Below are 20,165 nucleotides of genomic sequence, written 5' to 3' on the forward strand. Positions count from 1 at the left end.
TCCACAGAGGGGACACAGAGAGAGAGATCGATGTAGCATTGACTGCAGCTGGATTCAGTGGAAAGCTGATGAACAGCCTGAGGCCCAACTACACAATGGACGCAGACTCAACTCTGCTCTAATGCAACGATAGAGCAAGGGTTTTATTGTAGCGCCACTGCTTTAGCTGAACTGTTTGTTACATGTAGAGGTCCGAAAATGACACTCGTAATTTATTGACGAGTGTCTATGGTGTCATTTCTCGATGCAGAGATATTCGTAAATGCCCAAGGGCATCATAAAACAAACTGAACAAATACAATTCTGACATGATGTTTAACTATTTAGAGAAAGGTTCAAATTGGCATGAAATGGTTTGGAAACCTGCAGTATTCATATTAGTATATTATATCATTTTTACATGAAATTATTTTTATAATTATGCAATAATGATTTTGAATATTTTCTCATTTACATTTTTTTTTTTTTAAGACATGTTACCTCAGTGAGAGGCCTCTGCCCTCCAGTGATGTGATGTTTTCATCTGAAATGCTCTGGGCTGCACTAGGACCCTGAGGGCTGGAACTGATCTGATGTCGGTCTCCTGTTAGCTGGCAGTATATGTCCAAAAGACGCTCCACCACCACTGCCAGGTTAGGGTACTTCTTTATTAGGACCTGAAAAGAGAGAGAAAAAAATTGAAACTGATTATCAAAAGAAAGAAAAATGTCATCAGGACCTAGAATAAATGCATATCATTGTAAAGGGACAGCTTGCCAGTTTAAGTTCCTCTCTGCTCATGTTGCCGATCTGCAGTTTACTCCAGTATTTGTCCAGAAGTGCAGCATGTGTACTCTGTGGACGATGCCAAGCTCCTCCACTGTAAAATGTCCTAAATATAATGATTTTAATCATTAGTTTAGTTTAGAAATAATTATTATATTATATATATACACATACATATACATATACATAAATACATATATATATATACATATACACACACACACACACATATATATATATATATATATATATATATATATATATATATATATATATATATATATATATATATATATACACACACACACACACACACACTCTCACACAAAAGGACAAAATATCTTACCTTCGCGTTGCAAAAAACTGGAAAGCTGGGGCCATCTGGATACAGTCTTCACGTCCTGGAATTGTCAATTTCTTGTTCTCCATAAGAGGGAGTAGAACCGATATCTACAGAGCAAATTACACTGGAATGATTAAATGTGGACTGATCTTATAATTATGAATCATACCATTTGAAATAAAAAATATATATATTATATTTTAAAATTATATTTAAAAATTTAAAATAAAAATTATATATATAGTTATATTATATACACACACACACACACACACATATATATACATGACATTTTAAATAAATAAAAAAAACAATGTTTTATTTATTGTCACTAACAGACTAATTTTGCACAATAATGATATGCAGTTGTGCACTGCCACATGCTCACGCACAATGTAGCTAAATACAACAAATGCTACAAATCTGCAATAACTCAGTAATAAAAAAAATCTTCATGGCCCTCTGCAGTCCTAATAGAAACATTTCTAAGAAAGACTGTATGTTTTTTATGTTTTTGTGGATTTGCCACCCACCACGTCCAAAGGAGCGTGATCAATGTCCTCCAGCAGAATCCAATAACCTTTTGAGACCGCCTGAGTCAGGGATCCCGGCTGCCACACAAACTTTCCAGGAACATCTGTGCAGCGGTACATTCCCAGCAACATCTACAGAAAAAAAAAAAAAAAAATTTATATATATATATATATATATATATATATATATATATATATATATATATATATATATATATATATATAGAGTGCTTAACAGCAGGCAAGTTAAAAATATGGTAAAACTAGACGCAGCAAGGTGAAAACAATGGAAATAATTTTCAAACATTTCAAAATCAAGCAAATCTCACCTTACTGTCGGTCTGATCTCCGAGCTGAACTTTAAGTATGTCAGGGGCTTTATCATGCCCAGTGACAGCAGCTAGATATTCAACAAGAGCAGTTTTTCCACACCCAATTGGCCCTTCCAAAAGAATGGGTTTCTGGGATGCCACAGCCATGGCAAGTCGCCGTAGATTTTGACAAGTTGAATCCACCAGCACCAAATTCCTTAAACTTGTCTGATAATGACAGATGTCGTGAGATTACAATACATACAATATTTCCCCACAATACACTAATAGAGGTATTGGGGGAAAAAACATATATTTCTAGTTATATTATATCTGGCTTTTTATAAGCTTAATATTGTCTTTTTGAATGATTGTCTTGCCTGTTCATCCTGTCGAGGGGTCTGTCTAGGTAGAATCACCCCACACACCACAGTAACGCTCCGAGTCAGGTCTTCTGTCACCACCTGACCACGGGTGATCTTTTTAACTCTCTCTTTTCGCCATATTGCTGAGCCCTGATTGGCCAAAACCAGAGCCTTTTCTACTTCCATCTGCTGTGTCTCCTCAAGTGATCTACAAAGATGTGATACTGTAATGTTGTTTAAGAGTTAACACAAGTGAATAACTTCTGAACAATTCGGAAAAAAAACTTACTTCATTTTCAAATGCATAATCTCTTCACTTGAAAGAACCTTCCTCAAAAATATTGTTTTCTGGTTGTCTGTCATGTGGGACACCAGGGCAAGGCACTGGGCAGTGTAGCTTAAAAAACAAAAACACAGATTTTTTTTATTTTTTTTTAGCAAATAGATATTTAGATTCTGATGAGAGCTTGTTACTGATCTACTCATTGCAATACCTTCTGACTATGACGTCACTGGTGAGAAGTTGTGAAACACAGGCACTCCAGTCCCACAGGACTCTGAACTTCTCACAATCGCTCTGGAGGAAGCGGAGGGTGGCCCCCATCAGGTCCCGTAGTTTCATCCGTCTGGGCCCGTACTGGATGGAGGCAGCCTCTTCACTGGTGAAGAACAGCCTCTGAAATACTGGGGGAGAGCTGCTGAAATACCTTGCTGCGAACCTGTGAGAAAACAATCCAAACTTGTTCATGACATACTGGACATTTGTTCTGAAGTGGTTTTTGACAAATGAATTCCCATGATCTTTAAATATGATTTATGTTTTTAAAAGTCATTCAAATTCAGACCAATTTGCTAACAAATAATTTAGACTAATGAATCGGTTTAACAGATTTAAAAGGTTGTTCACAATTTGTTTGTTCACAAATAAACAAATACTCCCATGACTTTTCCAATTGTATTATCGCCACTAAACCTGTTTCCAGGTTTTCCAAGATAAATGGGAACCCTGTTGTGAATAAATTCTGAAGGATTACTTACGCTTGAGCATCTGGACTGATGTTGAGAAGTTTGCTTAGAGTCACACACAAGCGCTCGTGGAGGTCATGATTCAGCCGGATGTCTACTTTGATCCTCTCAGCATTCCTCTCCAACAGGTCCAGGATCAGTGGTCGTAAGTGACGAGCAATGAGGAGAGTGTATTCCTTCTCCAACAGGAGCTGCGCAAGACATTCCAGTATACACTGCCTGTCCTGCTGGCTCCATATCTACAAGCAGAACGATTCATGCCAAATAAAGAAATAATATTAAAGTATGCCAATGGAATCAAACGAAAATCTAAACAGATGCTGCTGAATAAATTCCAACAAGAATTCATAGATCTCTACTTTTTATTGAAATAATATATAATAATAATAATGATGATGATATTAATAAGCACAGGATGAGTTATAGTCGGTTTCAAATCCTGAAATATTCTCTGATAAATTAGGTGCAACAAAATCACATTCTGTAGTGTGTTATGTTGGAATTCTCATGTCAATACTTTTGGATTGGTTCCAAATAATGATAGATATTCAAGCATGAATTTATAACCTGATTTATGTTCACATCAATGCAAGTGAATACTGAGGAAGGTAAGGTAATCAGTGCCTCTTTTATACTGCCTCTTGTATATTTGTCAAACTGTGGCAGCATGTTTCAACAACCCAAACTATTGAAACTATGTGGCAACAGGACCAAAATAATCCATCGTGCTCGAAAACAAGACTCGTTTCCCAAACAGACTAAAATGCAGAACACTTAAACGTCAGTTATTTTTGAAACTAATGGATACCATGTATTAAACCACCAATGGAGCAGCATGTGTACTACAGAAACGTGGGACAGTGTGGTGTGACACACACGTTGTACTCTGCATGTGTTAAACAGATGAAAGCCTCTTACGACGGTCTTATAAACTGCCCATGAAATTCAGTCTCACCTGTTTTGCGAGGTACTTGCTGAGTTCGTTGTGACTTTTGTCGATATGTCTTGAGATTGCACCCAGAGACGTCAGGCTCAACTCCAGGTTTTCCATTCTATCATTTGTCGTGATTATAGGGATTTCCGACGATGTCTCTGCGGCTGGCAAAGGCTTTAATATTCCAAGTATTCTACGTGATGGGAACCATAAGACTCATCACTCGCTTGGCTGTCCAGGTTGTACACAACACAGCGAGCACGTTCCCGTCAGTATTAAAATCCCTGTCCACATGTGAGTAAATGAAGAGCACTTCCGGGTCATTCGACTGTGTCTGTCGCGGGGCTCACGCTCTCCTCAAAGAGATGTTTCTGTTCGAGGATTTCGCATTAAAACGCATAAATAATTTCGAATAAACATGTTATTTTGGGCGGCACGCTTCTTAAGCCTGTGTGTGTCCTACTACAGCTGTATTTAATGTCCATCCTCTTCAATTGTAAATGGATTTAATCAAATTTGGTGAATCAACAGAGCTGTGTAACCTTATTTTAGAAACATTTAAGACACAAAAAAGAAAACTAGCCAATGTTTGAAATAAGGGCAATGTATATTATTATTATATGGAACATGTTTTGTTTAGCAGTTAGATTTAAGTTCTATTGATTATCGTGGCAATCTATAATAGTATAATATTTGGCAAACAATGACCATAAGAATTTATTTTATCAAAATATTTACTGTTAATGTTATTAATGTTGTACTTAATGTACTAAATAATTTCATTATTTTGCCATCTGCTTAAAAAACATGCAATTTAGCTAATATTTTATAGATTTTATATAAAGATATTTAAATGTTCAATATATTTTAGGAAAGGAGAGACCGCGGGAAAATTACGTCACTTCCTGTTTGGCGAATGTGAACGGTGTAAGGATGGCGCGGAGCTGGTGGAACTATGCTTCAAGATTTTTTTTAATCGCTGTCTACAAGCAAGTTGAAAGTTGCTAATTGACTGTAAATTATATTTTATGAGCGCGATAGCATGGGTGTCACATCCTGAACCCCGCTGTACAGTGTTTGGTCCATCTTACTGTTTTATATCCGCCTGTTGTCGTTTGCTCACTACCAGAGATACAGGTATTGTTCATTTAATTTCACTTTGTACACATACATACTATACTAATAAATAATGAATTTTGATCGCTTTACTTCATCAGTGTTTGTGTAAAACCCATGATCTTATAGTTGCAAGTATATTTTGTGTAAATAGTGGATTTTTTTGTGTGTGTGTGATTTATTACTTTTTCACCTTAATAGTTGACTCTTGTTTTAATATCGCATAGAATTTGCATTAACTTACTTCAGTACAGTGTTTCTTCAGTAAATGACAGGAAGTGGTGTAGTTGAACTGACACATGCCCCACTGTTGGTGTTATTGTCACTGTTTTCAGGAACCTGTACTATTTTCTGTCTTTCAATTAACTTTAGTAGACTGAAAATGGATTTAATGGATGAATTTCATGGAGATTGTATTGATCAGCCCTCAGGTAAGACTCTACTGCTCAACAGGTGTACTTTATTTTCACATATTTAACATGTTTTCTGGTAGGATCAGTAGAGTACAACTGTATTATCAATCGTCTGTATGGATCTAGCATTTATTGCTGCCTTTATCACGAAGTTATAATGTAAATTGATCTTAGATCCATAATAAATACTTTAACAAGTATTTCCACATTCTTGTCTAAATACATTTCATTTTCAGTAATGTATTGTTCTACTGTGTCACTGTAATAATACTTTAAAGGGATACTCCACTTTTTTTGGAAATAGGCTCATTTTACAACTCCCCCAGAGTTAAACAGTTGAGTTTTACCGTTTTCAAATCCATTCAGCCGATCTCCGGGTCTGGGGGTCCCACTTTTAGCATAGCTTAGCATAATGAATTGAACCGGACAAGACCATTAGCATCTCTCTCAAAAAAATGAACAAAGAGTTTCGATATTTTTTCTATTTAAAACTTGACTCTTCTGTAGTTACATCTACAAAGACTGACAGAAAATGAAAAGTTGCGATTTTCTAGGCTGATATGGCTAGGAACTATACTCTCATTCCTGCGTAATAATCAAGAAACTTTGCTGCAGTACCATGGGTGAAGCAGGCGTAATGATATGACGCAGCACATGCCGCCTGATAATAGGCTACTGAGCTGGGGACTATTATCAGGTGCTGCGTCATATCATTACGCCTGCTTCACCCATGGTACTGCAGCAAAGTTTCTTGATTATTACGCAGGAATGAGAGTATAGTTCCTAGCCATATCAGCCTAGAAAATCGCAACTTTTCATTTTCCGTCGGTCTTTGTAGATGTAACTACAGAAGAGTCAAGTTTTAAATTGGAAAAATATCGAAACTCTTTGTTCATTTTTTTGAGAGAGATGCTAATGGTCTTGTCTGGTTCAATTCATTATGCTAAGCTATGCTAAAAGTGGGACCCCCCCAGACCTGGAGATCGGCTGAATGGATTTGAAAACGGTAAAACTCAACTGTTTAACTCTGGGGGATGAGCCTATTTCCAAAAAAAGTGGAGTATCCCTTTAAGTGTATTCTTGATAACACTCATTATAGCAGATAATCAACTTTACTAATAATTTCACAAGATCATAGACAAGTCAGGCAAAATAAACTAAATGTAGATATTTGCACTACATGCATGAGCAGTACAACAACTGCATTTGAAATTGAGGTAATTTAGTCCACCTGAGTGCGCTTTCTAATATTTGTTTATCTATGTAATTTGATCCAGATAATGTTGTTTGGTTTACCTTTTTGTTTTATTCCCCAATTTCTTGTCTTAACAGGTTCAGGCCTCAGCTCTGTGTAAACAAAACATACATGTATTGGACAGGTGTATATGCTGGAATTGTTTTGCATTATGACTGTATCAGTGTTTGTATTTGATACAGGTAAATCTCTGCATTACAATGAGGACTCGGTGGACATTTACTCTGGCCTGGAGAACAGCCCTAAGGGTGATGGGCACAGAGGTGGGTTTCATCAATGAGTCTTGAATTGAGTACATCATATTTTATAGTTGTTTATAGTAATTTGTTCATGTATGAGTACCAGAGAAATAGAAGGATAAAATCATTTAGATTGTTATAATTGTTTGTAATTAGGTGAAGTCAACCCGTTCATTTCCCCACGGACAATTGAATCAATGGATATATATGAGGAACTTATCAGGGAAGAACAAGAAGAAAAGGAGGCAACTTACAATGAGGTCTATAAATTCAATTTACAATGAGGTCTTGTTACTTGAACTCTAAACTTTGAATATGGTTGCATGGCTTGCGATTGGTTTGGTTTTGATTTTGCTTGAAAAGTTAGGAAATTGACCGAATATTTACATTTTCATTGTACTTATCTTTTATTACAGTTAAAACAAAAATTTGATGATGCACAAAAACAAGTTAAGGAACTGCTTTCAAAGTTACAGCTACTGCAGACAAAGGTGTGTTTACATTTTTAACGGTTGTTATATAGTGACACATAATGAATACCAAAAATTTGGAATAATGAAGTCTGTTTTTTTTTGTTTTTTACTTCATATTTAAAGAATTCAAGTTTGAGCAGTGAAAACATACTTCTGAAGAAGAACATTTGTTCTCTCGTCAAGACGGCTAGAATGGAGATTGTGCGTAAGGATGAGGAGATTAGCAGACTCAGCAATAGGTAAAAACTTTAACTCTGGTACTGAGATCAGCAAACAGATGATGGACCCTGGCTTGTGTCAGGATTGGATGGATTTATGTAAAAGTCACTTCCCTGTTTTTTGTGTGTTGCCATCACAGGTCCAGTCGAGGAAGTTATGGTCAAAATTTCCGTCGATCTCAAATAGAAAGTGGTCCGGCAAACACAAGGCACAGTTTAAACAATCCTTCAAGTTCTGTTTTAGGATCACAAGATAATACTATGAATGAAGTAAATCAACACAAGGGCAGAAACACTGTGTCAGATCTCCCTGCATATCCGCCAACTGCAGCACCACAACCATTTGAGGTGCTCCAGAGATGCCCTAGAACTGATCTTGAAAGTCCTCTAAACTGTCAGAATAAATCTGCTGAGACCCTGGCTGTCCAATCAGAGCAAGACTACAGACCTTACAGAACATCAGGGAGTATTAAATATCCCTCCACAGTTGCAGATGTCTCGAATGCTCCCAAAACAAACAACTCTGGACAGAGAGCTCCCGATACAACTACTGATTGTCAAATCAGTAGCTTGAAGGGAAATAAGAACCCTCCCTTAAAACATATAGGCAATCTAGAAAAACCACAGAATTGCACAATAACTGAAAAAGAGCTTGCAAAAGATAGTTCTGTGTCTACTGAAAACAGAAATCAGCAGCCTGAGGTTCCAGTCGTTCTTACTAGTTCAGAACAATCGAAAAGCCCTTCCTCCCTGTCACACAAAGCCTCACCACCTGTCTCTTCACAGCCATCTAAAAGTTCAGTTAAGACAGCTGCAGATGTGGAGACACAGAGTAAAGGGCACATGCATAATCAAAATGCAGACAGAACTAGCAGAGAAGCAAGACACTCTGGCTTGAGAAGTACAGATTGTTCTGTGGTGGATGAAGAAAGCCATTCCCAAAACCACAAATGGAAGAAAAGAGATTCAAGTGGCCATGGAAGGAAAGAGAAGAAAAGTTCCAGTGCAGTGAGGAGCAGCAGCAGAATGGAAAGAAGCAGAGACCATGAGCAAAAGAGGCCAAAGGAGAGTGAGAGGAGTAAAAGAGTTGAGGGCAACAACTGCAGTAGTAGTAGAGAGAGAAGCAGTAACAGGTCAGACAATAGCAAAGAGTATGAGCGAAGGAGTACAAAGGAGACGGATAATAAAGATGAAGATAAAAGATCTAAGAAACAAGTTGATGCCTTTGACAGTAGGCAAGATTTTTCTTCTCCCAGACTTGATTCTCAACGAAAGGATGTTTATAAGGGGAAATCATCAAGCAGAATCGATGAGCCATCCACAAAAAGCAAACGGTCTCATTGCTATGATAATTCTAGAATGGAGGATTTGAAATGCCCTGTCAAAAATGGAAGTTCTGAAAAGAACTGTTTTGAAGACAAGGGTATAGTCAAGGACAGAGAAAGAAAAAGAGGTGGACATTTGAAGGAGCATAGGGTACAGAAACATGGAGAATCAAAACATTTTCTTACCAAAGATGACAGAAAGAACTCTCGTAAAAAGCACAAAAATGCCAGAAAAGATCAAGATAGTAAGACTGAAAAGGACAAACATCTTGAATCTGTTCGTGCAGAGTCACCATCAGTGGTAGCTGTCAGCATAAATCCCTGCCAAACATCCGAGGATAATAGTCCAGACAGAAAACTGAGTTTCATGGAGACATTGAACCTTACCCTATCGCCTCTTAAAAAACAGAAGCAGTCCTCTGAATCCACAGAAGTCATTGGAGCAGCATCTGAAGATGCCTCCTCATATAACAGCAGATTATCTGACGCTGGGGAGGAATTCTATGTCATAGATGAATTAAAGAATAGCCAGCACAGTGATGAGGAAATGGATAAGAACCCTGAGGCCACAACCGTAGGTGAAAAAGAAGACTTTACCAGTTCTTGCAAACAGTCTAGAGAAGTTATTAATCTCTTCACAGCTGTAGCCTCTGAGAAGCCGTCAGCAGAACAAACAGATATGGAGGTACAAGAAGAGAATGCCACTGAAAGTCAAGAGGCTGTGGACAAATTGCCATCCATTGTTAAAACCTCAGAGGAGAAAAGAGGCAAGACTTCAGATTCCAATGTGTTAGACAAAGACTCATTATCAAAATTAACCCTTACAAGAGAGTCTCCAAATCATGTCTGTGAGAATGACACAGATGACTCTCTGGGAATTATAAGTAATGCTGTTGTCTCTATCACTTTTCCCCTTAAAACATCAGAAGTGGTAGTTTCAGATAATACTCCTGATTCAATAGTTGATGGTTGTCAGCAACAGGATCGTTTTGCCACTTTGTCTGAGGAGACTTCTCATATGGAAATCCAAAGGAATCCTCAGGCCAACTCTCAAGATTTACTACCAGCATCAAAAGAGATTAGTCAAGATGATGTGTCATGCTTTGACAAGGCACAAAGTATTCCTAATATTAATTCTTCTGGGAGTTCTGTCAACATGGAAGTTTCGTCTAGTACAATTAGTGTAGATCTAGGTGACCCAAGCAAAGTTATTTGTGATGTTGAACAAGTGGGCACTTCAAAACAGGACAATAAGAGAGCAGGGGAAACATTTGAATATTCAAAATCAATTAAAACACAGCACACATCTGAAAATGTGAAAATACCTGAAAAATCCCATCAAAGTCCAATATGGAGTCAGAACACTATGGCTCCAAATAATAGCACCACTGTTGAAGAGGATACCATGTCGTCATCGCAACCTGGTTTCTTAGAGCCAGATACCACAGAAAAAGAAGAACAGGACACAAAGTCATTGAACCCTATTGTGTTTTGCCACGATGAAGACTCCATGATGCTTACCCTGAGGAACATCAGAGTTATTCCAGAGCTCATCAGCCCTCTCACAAGCCCAGTCCGTCAGGTGAAAAAAGTACAGCCTCAGCCTGCTGAGAAGCAACCACATGTCAAAAGTCTTAACAAAGGTAAGTGTTTGGTTTGTTTTTGATAGTAATGCTTTGTTTAACATTGTAACCCCTGGTTTCACAGACAAGGCTTAAGCTAGTCCCAGACCAAGATGCATTTTTGAGCTGTTTTAACTGAAAGCAAGTTGCATTGATATATCTTAAAATATGTCAATGCCATTGTTTTGTCTTAAGATGCAAACCAGTAATGTTTTTTTCTAGGGCACTGCTTTATGGTTTTTTTTCCTGACTTAGTCTAAGCCCTGTCTGTGAAACCCGGCCTATGTTTCCCATAACTGCCAAAATTGCACTAATTATTCCATGAACATTTGATTGAAATGCATGTTTGCGTGACTCTTGCAATAATTGGCCCAACAGGTTAATGTGTACATCTTGCTAATGTTAATTTCTTTATTTCTTTTCAAGATCTCTCAACCGTAACAACTGGCAGTAATAAGGATGAAGTAAATATGGACATGAACAAGGAGAATAAGTCACCTGACTCTTCTGTAACAGCTTCTTCCTACAAAGGGACAAAAGATGCCCTATCGGCTTGTGGAACTGAGGAAGATGAGCTGGAGGATGGTGAGATAGTGAGTGAGAGTGAAGAAGAGGGACCTCTGTTTATCCAGACTCCTCCAAGAGAAAAGGAAAAACCAACCTCGGGTACTCCAAGTCTAAAGCTACCTGCAGTTCGGAAAAGCGTGTCCCAAAAGAAATCTTGCGCCCCTGCTAAATATTCAGAGCAAAGCAAGTGTTCAAAGTCGTCTGCTTCTAACGGCAGTCCTACCTCAAGTAAGAGACGCTTTAAAACTGTCAGCCCACCATTCAAAGCAGCGGTCTATACGCTAGACGGATTTATGGACATGTTAGGATCTATTCGAGTTGAGTTGAGGAAAAAGTACATGAAGCTTCAGAAAAATGTCACTAAGACTGCCTTCTGCTGTATAGTGGATATGTCTCATGCCTCTTTTACAGAATTTATCAATGCGGTTGACTTGGATAAATTGTGCTGCCAAGGTAATGACATCAAAGTTAGACTAAATAAGATTATTTCGTCAATAATGAGCAAGGTCACCAAGAATGGCATTGTCAATCGTATCTTTGAGCAGAGAGCTGGAGACCTCAAGCAGAAGTTGTGGACATTTGTGGATGGGCAGTTTGATTTCTTGTTCAAGGAGCTGAAGACAGCACTCAAAAGTGAGTCTGAGCCATCCAAGAATGTATCAAATGAAAATAAAAATGCAACCCTTAAAAGAAAAGAGGCTGAAAGTGAGGTGGTAGAAAAAGAACCATTTAGCACACCTGGAGATCTTTACAGGGCCAAGAAGTCAAAAGTTGACACAGGAAGTTTCGTCAGAGACGCCCCTGCAAATAATCTGCCTCGCAGGGGCCTTGGGAGCCGAGGTAAAAACATTAAAGCTGTCATGAATGAAGACGATCAGCCGGCAAAGGTGACGACATCACAGCAGCTTCCTACTTCATCCTCTGAAAGGTCTTTCCACAAAGGTACCACAGAACCTGACAATAGAATCTCTTCCTATGTCCGACGTCTCTCCCATAATGGATCGATTCAGGATAAGTCAGACTTTGAAATTCTAACCGAGCAGCAGACATCAAGCTTAACTTTCAACTTGGTCTCTGACTCTCAAATGGGAGAGATATTCAAGTGTCTTTTGCAAGGGTCTGATTTGCTTGAATCCAGTGTACCTGTTGGTGACAATACAAGTTGGCCACTCAGCACACCTCGAAAAGAAGGACTTCCAGGGGATAGTTTGATTGGGATTATGACCCCTAACAAGACAACCCCATCTAAATTCATCACATCCTGGTCTTCCATTTCCCCCTACAAGTTTGCTTCAAACAGCAAAATGCTGGTAGACCCAGCAATTCTCGATGAGAGCTGCTTGTTAGAAGTTCCCTCTAATTCTGAACCATGCCAGATTCCTTTTCAGTCAACTGTAATCTCTCAAAGGTCCTTCTCTATCTTGGCGGAAGATCTAGCTGTTTCCCTTACCATTCCCTCACCATTAAAGTCCGATGGTCACTTAAGTTTCTTGCACCCTGGAACAGGACATCCATTATCTGCCCCAAACAGTGTCCTCAGTGCCCATTATAGTGAAGACGCTCTTCTTGATGGAGAAGATGCCACTGAACAGGACATCCACCTTTCTCTAGACACCGACAACTCCAGTTGTGGGTCGAGTCCCAGCAGGACGTGGGAGGGCTCTGATCCATCCGGTTTCCAATTCCAACCTAATTTACAAATGCAGGCTGTGGTAATGGAGAGGTCAAATGATCATTTCATTGTGCGAATAAGACGGACATCTACTGGCCCAATTGAAAGTAAACAAAATGAAGGGAAAGTAGTACCAGCATTACCAGAATGTTCAGAGCCATCTCTTAAGCCTAATCTTGCTCTGACCCATGAAGACTTGGGTCCTGCACCTGGAGAGATGTTGAACAAAAGCCCAACCAAGGTAAACGAGTCATGTCACATTGCAGATAAAGCAAGAGAAGCTCAACAGTCAAGCCAAAAATCCTCACCTGAAGGTGCTTGTGATGACAACTTGTCCTGCAACAATGCTGAGCCTGTTTCCATAGAAGCATATGTTACTGCTCCTGAGGAAAGCAGTGCAACAGAGGCTGAAACATCAGAGAAGATATCAGGAAATGTAAGTAACACAACTCAGAGCCCAAATCCACCAGAGTCTAAATCCAAGAGTGTGTCAAAGAAACGCAAGGAGCACCAATCGGAGCCAAGGGCAAAGCGCCAAAAGGTGGAGAAATTTCAAGATAAACATTCCAAGTCCAGGCATAAGAAAAGGTCAAAATCCTCCAAAGAAAAAGGCTTAAAAACTGCAATACCCCAGGTGTCCCCTAGCAGCCTGTCTGCTAAAAATGTAATCAGGAAGAAAGGGGAAGTGGTGGTGTCATGGACCAGGTGAGTTAAATGAATTTCCACTCCTGTTTTCGGTTACTAATTCTGTGTGCATAATGTGTGTTTGTGTACTTAAGTTTAAGAAACCAATAAAAAAAGCTGATGTCTTTTAAAGGGATGAAGATCGGGACATACTCATTGAGCTTAAAATGAAGGGGACTTCACCCAAGACATTCGCTGCTCTGTCGAAAAGGTTGAAGAAGTCAACAGAGCAGGTATGCTTTGTTCTTATTCTCTTATGACGTCAGCTAACTGCTTTGTCGTAAACTAATGATTGCTGTTCTTTGACAGATTGAGGAGCGATTCTCTCAATTGATGAAGCTATTCAAGAAGAAAGAGAAAATGGAGAATTGATCGAACAAGAATGAAATTGAACAGACTTTACAAAGAAGTCTATGGAGATTTCAATGCGTGCATCAACATCCAACGGTAGAAATATAATATACTGAATATGAAAATCAGTGTATTCTATCTGTTAATGTTGTCCATCTGTTTGAAAAAGCACTTACAGTTGTAACTCACCAAAAGATCTGCAGTAAATGGTATAAAGTTATTTTAGAGGCTTTTTTTTTTTTCTTTAGTTAACATTCAGTGTTATAAAATTCACAATTACTGCAAACCAGACACCAATCAGGCAACATTTTGAAGAATCTATTAACTAGAGAAACATTTGCAGTGTGGTCTACTCTGAAATTTACATTAATCTGTGTCAAGGACATAAACAGACACCACAAAGTAGATAAATGACGCTTCATGGTATTTTCAGTGCTTGAAGCCCTGTATGATGCCTTAGAATTTGCTTGTTTTTCATTATTTTGGCAAGTTGGTCATTGCACAAAGTACTACAGTTGTCATGTTTTTATGCAATTAAATGAACAAAAAAAGTATTTAAAGGACATTGTAAGTTGATTTTTGTGATATTTGCAATGCCTTTTAAACCTACCTCTGAACTACAAATGTTTTTAAATCTTTAACCTAAATGCTTATAGGCCTCAAGTTTTGATCACTTAGTTTTTTGTGTATTTTTTTTTTTTTTTTTTGTGGTTATGTGAATGAGGTGGGTGTAGGAATAACTTGGCTCTAAATGTAGAGATGGAAAAGATTAATATTAGTATTTTAACTTTTTTTTTTTTTTTTTTTTTTTTGGTCTGCAATTGTCAGGATTTGAATTTTCAATCTTTGTTCCATAAGTCATCCTGAAAGATTTGATATTTTCATATTAATGACTGAAGAGTAACATTAAGAGTACCAGTTTTATTTACATTTTTTTTCTAGGTGATGAATGAGGTGTTCCCTTGTGTATATTGTAAAGTTGAACTGAAAGATTTTTCTATGATCTTTTTTTTTTTTTTACATTTTTTTTTTTTCTCTAAGAGAGAGAAAACTAGATGTGGGAAAAATACCTTGTATGTTGTTTGGAAATACATTTTGTAAATATTTGTAAGTTCTGACAAATCTTGAAATAAATCTTATTTATGAAATCTTATGGCAAGTTCCTTTTGAGTTGAATATTTTGCAGTTTTCAAACTGCATCGAAGACTTATCTAAACTTTCGGATCTACAAAATAACATTTGCCATATCACAGGATTATATATACAGTGCTATGCATAAGTTTAGACACCCATGCTAAAGTTGACTAAAAAGAGGAATAAAAAATCATCTTTTGGAAATTGAATTTAATGCCTTAATTTAAAAAATTAGGAAAAATCCAACCTTTAAGGACACCAATTTTCTTTGTGAATGAATAATGTATCGTAAATAAATAAATGTTCTTCCTTAAAATACAGGGTGCATAAGTTTGGACACCCCTATGTTAAATTCCCATAGAGGCAGGCAGATTTTTATTTTTAAGTATTTTCATTTATTTTTTGTTTAGGATACTATGCATCCTGATAAAGTTCCCTTGGCCTTTGGAATTAAAATAGCCACACATCATCACATAGCCTTCGCCATACCTAGAGATTGGCATGGGGTACTTTCCATAAGATCATCTCTCAATGCAAATCAAACTAGCTATTAGGCTAACTGAAATAAAACCATGCCAATCTCTAGGTATGGTGAAGGCTATGTGATGATGTGGGGCTATTTTAATTCCAAAGGCCAAGGGAACTTTATCAGGATGCATAGTATCCTGGATCCATGAAGTAACTGGCCTTTAAAAATAAAAATCTGCCTGCCTCTATGGGAATTTAACATAGGGGTGTCCAAACTTATGCACCCTGTATTTTAAGGAAGAACATTTATTTATTTACGATGCATTATTCATTCACAAAGAAAATTGGTGTCCTTTAAGGTTGGATTTTTCCTAATTCTTTTAATTAAGGCATTAAGTTCAGTTTCCAAAAGATGATTTTTTATTCCTCTTTTTAGTCAACTTTAGTATGGGTGTCTAAACTTATGCATAGCACTGTATGTATATATACTGTCGGAAACCAATTTGATAAAAAATATCAAAACAATGGCAAACAAAAGATATCTGGCTTCTCTGTTTTTGCAATCACAATTAACCAACTGGTGTCAATTTGATTTTTAGTTGATGTTGGCCTTAAAGTCAGTTCCTATCAATAATATATCATCATCATGTTTAGGCTTACTATTATATCACAGGGGATATAAATCCAGTGATTCATTGAACAATTCCAAGCTCACTGACAATCCTATTGTCCAGGCAGAATTGAGATATTTAGGTCACAGTCTGGCAGATGTTAACCTTACTTTACCTCTGAAATCAGTGTTGCCAAGTCTGTGGTTTTCCCGCGGAATTGGGCCACTGTTCAAGATTTGGCCGTTATTGGGAGGGTTTTGTTATGCAAACCTGGCAACCCTCTCTGAAATCTAGATTTAACTTTTGTTCACACTGATGTAACCTAAATGAATGAACCAGTACGAAATTTGCATCACTTTACATCTATCATTTTTTGTACATACACACTACAACCTGTTATTAAATCTGAACTTTGCACCTATAGTGAAGTGTTTGGTATGCAATTGTTAAACTCCACAGTTAATTACATTTCTATCTGCACTAAGCTATCAACAGCTGGCTTACATTCTTGAAGGTAGTTTTCAGCTTCTCTCTTGTTACATCACCCTCAGACTAGCCTAAAATAGCCCTTAAAGCATTAGACTAAAATTGGACATGACATATTGATCATCATGTCTCGCCTAGACACTAGTGCTATGTTCAGAGTGGAATCTGGCTTATTGCTTACTGAATACTGCACAGTACACACTGTATATACTATTTTTAAGAATTAGTGAAACAGTGTGTTATGAAACAATACATTTTTCAAGAAGCAGAATGCTACATTATTGTCACATGACTTCATCACAATGAATGTGAGTGCAATTTTGCACAGGTAGAGTAAAAATGTCTCTATTTTTACACTATTTTGGAAATCCGATAAAATTAGTAAATTTAAAAATGATACAAATTGCAGCTATAATTATTTCCAGTTCAATTGTCACACTGGAAATGGAAGGTCAAGTCAAGCACATTGCATTATGGGATACAGTATTTCATGCTGTTATGTTTACTGCACATTTTAGCCTTAGTAGTCCTACTATGCGCTGTGCATATTGAAAATGTGCATACTGGTTGCTGTATACATACTCTATACTATAATAGTAAGAGTAGTGTGTCAGTATGCTATTCCAAACAGCCAATATTTTAAGTGCATATATTCGATTAATATTAAGATAATGTTGGTTATGTTCAGATTTTACAGTTCATTGTTAATTTCCTGAACATATACACTTTGGCACATTTTTACACAGGCCATGCGGTATTTTGGGATTGTATGTTCCCCCTGACCTGCCCTCAACAGTTGTGATGCAGTTTAGCCCCCTCAGGGTATTATCCAGCCCACAGATCGATAGTAGCATTGTATGAGTTCAATGCACAGAGAAACTGGACTTCATTCAACAAAGCGAGGTACTCCCACGAGGATGAAAGGATACTGGAGTTGTCTGATATTGTTTTTAGTGTGATGAATTGATGCAGCAAGTGTTCTGTGAATACCACTAACTTAAAATGTAAGTTTTTATTTTTATGGGTGTAATTAATCTAACCCTTTTAATGTGAAAATTCTATCTATCTATCTATCTATCTATCTATCTATCTATCTATCTATCTATCTATCTATCTATCTATCTATCTATCTATCTATCTATCTATCTATCTATCTATCTATCTATCTATCTATCTATCTATCTATCTATCTATCTACATCTATTAAATATAGGCTGTATCATAAACAATATTTTTGTCCTTGTAATTTATAACCTTCACTCTTTCAGTTTTAGGCCATGTGAAAATGGGAGATTGGAACTTGTTAGGGAGTATCTTGGAGGAGGTTCACATTCACTCCACCATTGTGGGCAAAATCTGGCTCACCATTCTTTTTATATTCCGTATGCTTGTGCTCGGGGTTGCTGCGGAGGATGTGTGGGACGATGAGCAAAGTGAGTTTGTGTGCAACACGGAGCAGCCTGGATGCAAGAACGTCTGCTACGACCAGGCGTTCCCCATATCTCTCATCAGATACTGGGTCTTACAGATCATCTTTGTCTCCTCACCATCTTTGGTGTATATGGGACATGCACTCTACCGGCTCCGAACGCTAGAGAAGCAGCGCCACAAGAAGAAAGCTCAGCTGAAAGTGGAGCTGGAGGAGACGGAGGCTTTGGAGGAGCACAGATGTATAGAGAAGGAGCTTAAGAAGCTGGAAGAGCAGAAGAAAGTGAGGAAGGCCCCTCTGAGGGGTTCCTTGCTGCGCACATACGTGTTGCAAATCTTAACCAGGTCAGTGGTGGAGGTGGGATTCATAGTGGGGCAGTATGGGCTTTATGGTATCGGACTGGCGCCATTATACAAGTGCGAGCGTGACCCCTGCCCCAACAGCGTGGACTGCTTCGTTTCACGGCCGACGGAGAAGAGCATCTTCATGATTTTCATGCTGGTCATTGCAGGGGTATCCCTGTTCCTTAATCTCCTGGAGATATTCCATCTTGGTGTGAAAAAGATCAAGCAGACCATATATGGATCCAAGTACACTGGAGATGTAGATAGCATTTGCAGATCAAAGAAAAACTCCATGGTCCATCAAGTATGCATCCTTACAACCTCCTCACCACAAAAACAAACACATTTGGTGCACAGTTCCCATGCAGAGGTGCCAGATGGACAGATGGCACCTTTGCCTCTCTATAAGCCAATGGCTGGTCCTCCATATAGCCACGAGGAGCCAAAAGGTGACCCTAATGGATCTGAGCAACCCCACAGGGAGAACCGTCTTCCTAGCCAGCCTGAATTTCAGGCTCTCCAACAGCTGGGAGCCACAGAACGACGGTCCACTTTAGACAACCGTCAGCACTCCTGCAGCAGCGACGAGTCTGGGCCCAAGGGATCTGGACCACCCAGGAATGTTGATCAGCAGCCCAGAGCTTCACTCAGAGCCAGTCACACAGAGATAATAGCAGCATTACGGAAGCAGAGCCGTGTCAGTCAATGTAAAGACTTCAGTGAGGATAGTGATTCCCCGGAGAGCGTGAATTATCCCACTGCCAGGAAAGCGAGCTTCATGTCACGGGGGCTTTCAGAGAGCCCGTCTGATAGTCCGGACTCCAAGAGTGGATCGGACACGGAGGCCAACCGTATAGCTCAAGGGGAGAGTCCAGCTATGACACCCCCCCCTGCCACTGGACGCAGAATGTCAATGGTGAGTAGAGGAACATATAATCCACTATCCGTTTGTTGTAAGTCGTGACCGTGATCCAAGCCTCAGCTCCGTTTCAAGTGACAGAACTTCTGTTTATGAGCACTATTCATTTATAGTGCACCTTTCAGCTAAACATTTCATAACTCAAAATGTATGTAAGTCATGAAATTGTCTGTTATTTTTCTCAAAGAGACAAAATGCTCATCATAACAATAACTAAGGAAGGGTTTCAAGTTTTTGTTATGTTGATGTTACATTTTTACATTTGGTTTAATTATGCACTTTCTCATTGAATAATTTTTGTTTATAAGTTTGATATGTTAATTTCATTACCCTAATGATTCATGCAGTAAATATGAATAATTTCTTCTTTTTCAGAGCATGATTCTGGAACTGTCTTCAATCATGAAAAAGTGACATTTTGGAACAGTCTTCTAAGCGGATAGCAAAGACGGAAATTGCTGTATATTCCGCTGGTTTAATTCTCATTGACTCCATAAATACTGCATATTAATTCAAAGGACTTACATACTGTAGTGCTACTCTCAATAAACGCTTTCACAAT

The 20,165-nt window shown here is 38.2% G+C and overlaps 3 protein-coding genes across 5 annotated transcripts in view; 2 read left to right on the forward strand and 1 right to left on the reverse strand.

The window, feature by feature from the left end:
* mdn1 (midasin AAA ATPase 1) overlaps positions 1 to 4,586 on the reverse strand; it is a 54,345-nt gene extending 49,759 nt beyond the window's left edge. For both annotated transcript variants that reach the window (XM_084433270.1, XM_084433269.1), the window contains exons 1-10: positions 4,299 to 4,586; positions 3,356 to 3,582; positions 2,812 to 3,036; positions 2,607 to 2,714; positions 2,333 to 2,525; positions 1,971 to 2,180; positions 1,642 to 1,773; positions 1,112 to 1,215; positions 757 to 871; positions 481 to 656 (exon numbers count right to left, since the gene is read on the reverse strand). In XM_084433270.1, coding sequence (XP_084289396.1) covers positions 481 to 656; positions 757 to 871; positions 1,112 to 1,215; positions 1,642 to 1,773; positions 1,971 to 2,180; positions 2,333 to 2,525; positions 2,607 to 2,714; positions 2,812 to 3,036; positions 3,356 to 3,582; positions 4,299 to 4,394 — 1,586 coding nt within the window. In that variant the 5' untranslated portion in view covers positions 4,395 to 4,586. The remainder of the gene's footprint in view (positions 1 to 480; positions 657 to 756; positions 872 to 1,111; positions 1,216 to 1,641; positions 1,774 to 1,970; positions 2,181 to 2,332; positions 2,526 to 2,606; positions 2,715 to 2,811; positions 3,037 to 3,355; positions 3,583 to 4,298) is intronic.
* A 567-nt stretch (positions 4,587 to 5,153) lies between these two features.
* On the forward strand, positions 5,154 to 15,357 carry casp8ap2 (caspase 8 associated protein 2). 2 transcript variants are annotated; one of them, XM_084431374.1, is made up of 10 exons: positions 5,154 to 5,414; positions 5,766 to 5,824; positions 7,244 to 7,324; positions 7,457 to 7,560; positions 7,717 to 7,791; positions 7,897 to 8,012; positions 8,132 to 10,959; positions 11,365 to 13,882; positions 13,995 to 14,094; positions 14,171 to 15,357. In XM_084431374.1, the coding sequence occupies exons 2-10, from the start codon at positions 5,776 to 5,778 to the stop codon at positions 14,231 to 14,233; spliced, it is 5,934 nt and encodes a 1,977-aa protein (XP_084287500.1). In that variant the 5' UTR covers positions 5,154 to 5,414; positions 5,766 to 5,775; the 3' UTR covers positions 14,234 to 15,357. The 2 variants fall into 2 exon arrangements, with proteins under 2 accessions (XP_084287500.1, XP_084287501.1); XM_084431375.1 differs by having other exon boundaries at positions 5,178 to 5,414; positions 5,769 to 5,824.
* Positions 15,358 to 17,799: 2,442 nt separating this feature from the next.
* On the forward strand, positions 17,800 to 20,165 carry gja10b (gap junction protein alpha 10 b). Its single transcript, XM_084432983.1, has 3 exons — positions 17,800 to 17,915; positions 18,180 to 19,600; positions 19,979 to 20,165. Exons 2-3 carry the CDS (start codon positions 18,197 to 18,199, stop codon positions 20,015 to 20,017), a joined length of 1,443 nt encoding a protein of 480 aa, XP_084289109.1. The 5' UTR covers positions 17,800 to 17,915; positions 18,180 to 18,196; the 3' UTR covers positions 20,018 to 20,165.

Source organism: Rutilus rutilus (genome assembly GCF_951802725.1).
Source record: "Rutilus rutilus genome assembly, chromosome: 15".
Lineage (NCBI taxonomy): Eukaryota > Metazoa > Chordata > Actinopteri > Cypriniformes > Leuciscidae > Rutilus > Rutilus rutilus.

Coding starts and splice junctions, on each gene's coding strand:
- casp8ap2 (XM_084431374.1), top strand. CDS start 5,776: ATGGATTTAATGGATGAATTTCATGGAGATTGTATTGATCAGCCCTCA. Junction 7,325..7,456: donor TAAGGGTGATGGGCACAGAG/GTGGGTTTCATC, acceptor GTTTGTAATTAG/GTGAAGTCAACCCGTTCATT. Junction 7,792..7,896: donor TACAGCTACTGCAGACAAAG/GTGTGTTTACAT, acceptor TCATATTTAAAG/AATTCAAGTTTGAGCAGTGA.
- gja10b (XM_084432983.1), top strand. CDS start 18,197: ATGGGAGATTGGAACTTGTTAGGGAGTATCTTGGAGGAGGTTCACATT. Junction 19,601..19,978: donor CTGGACGCAGAATGTCAATG/GTGAGTAGAGGA, acceptor CTTCTTTTTCAG/AGCATGATTCTGGAACTGTC.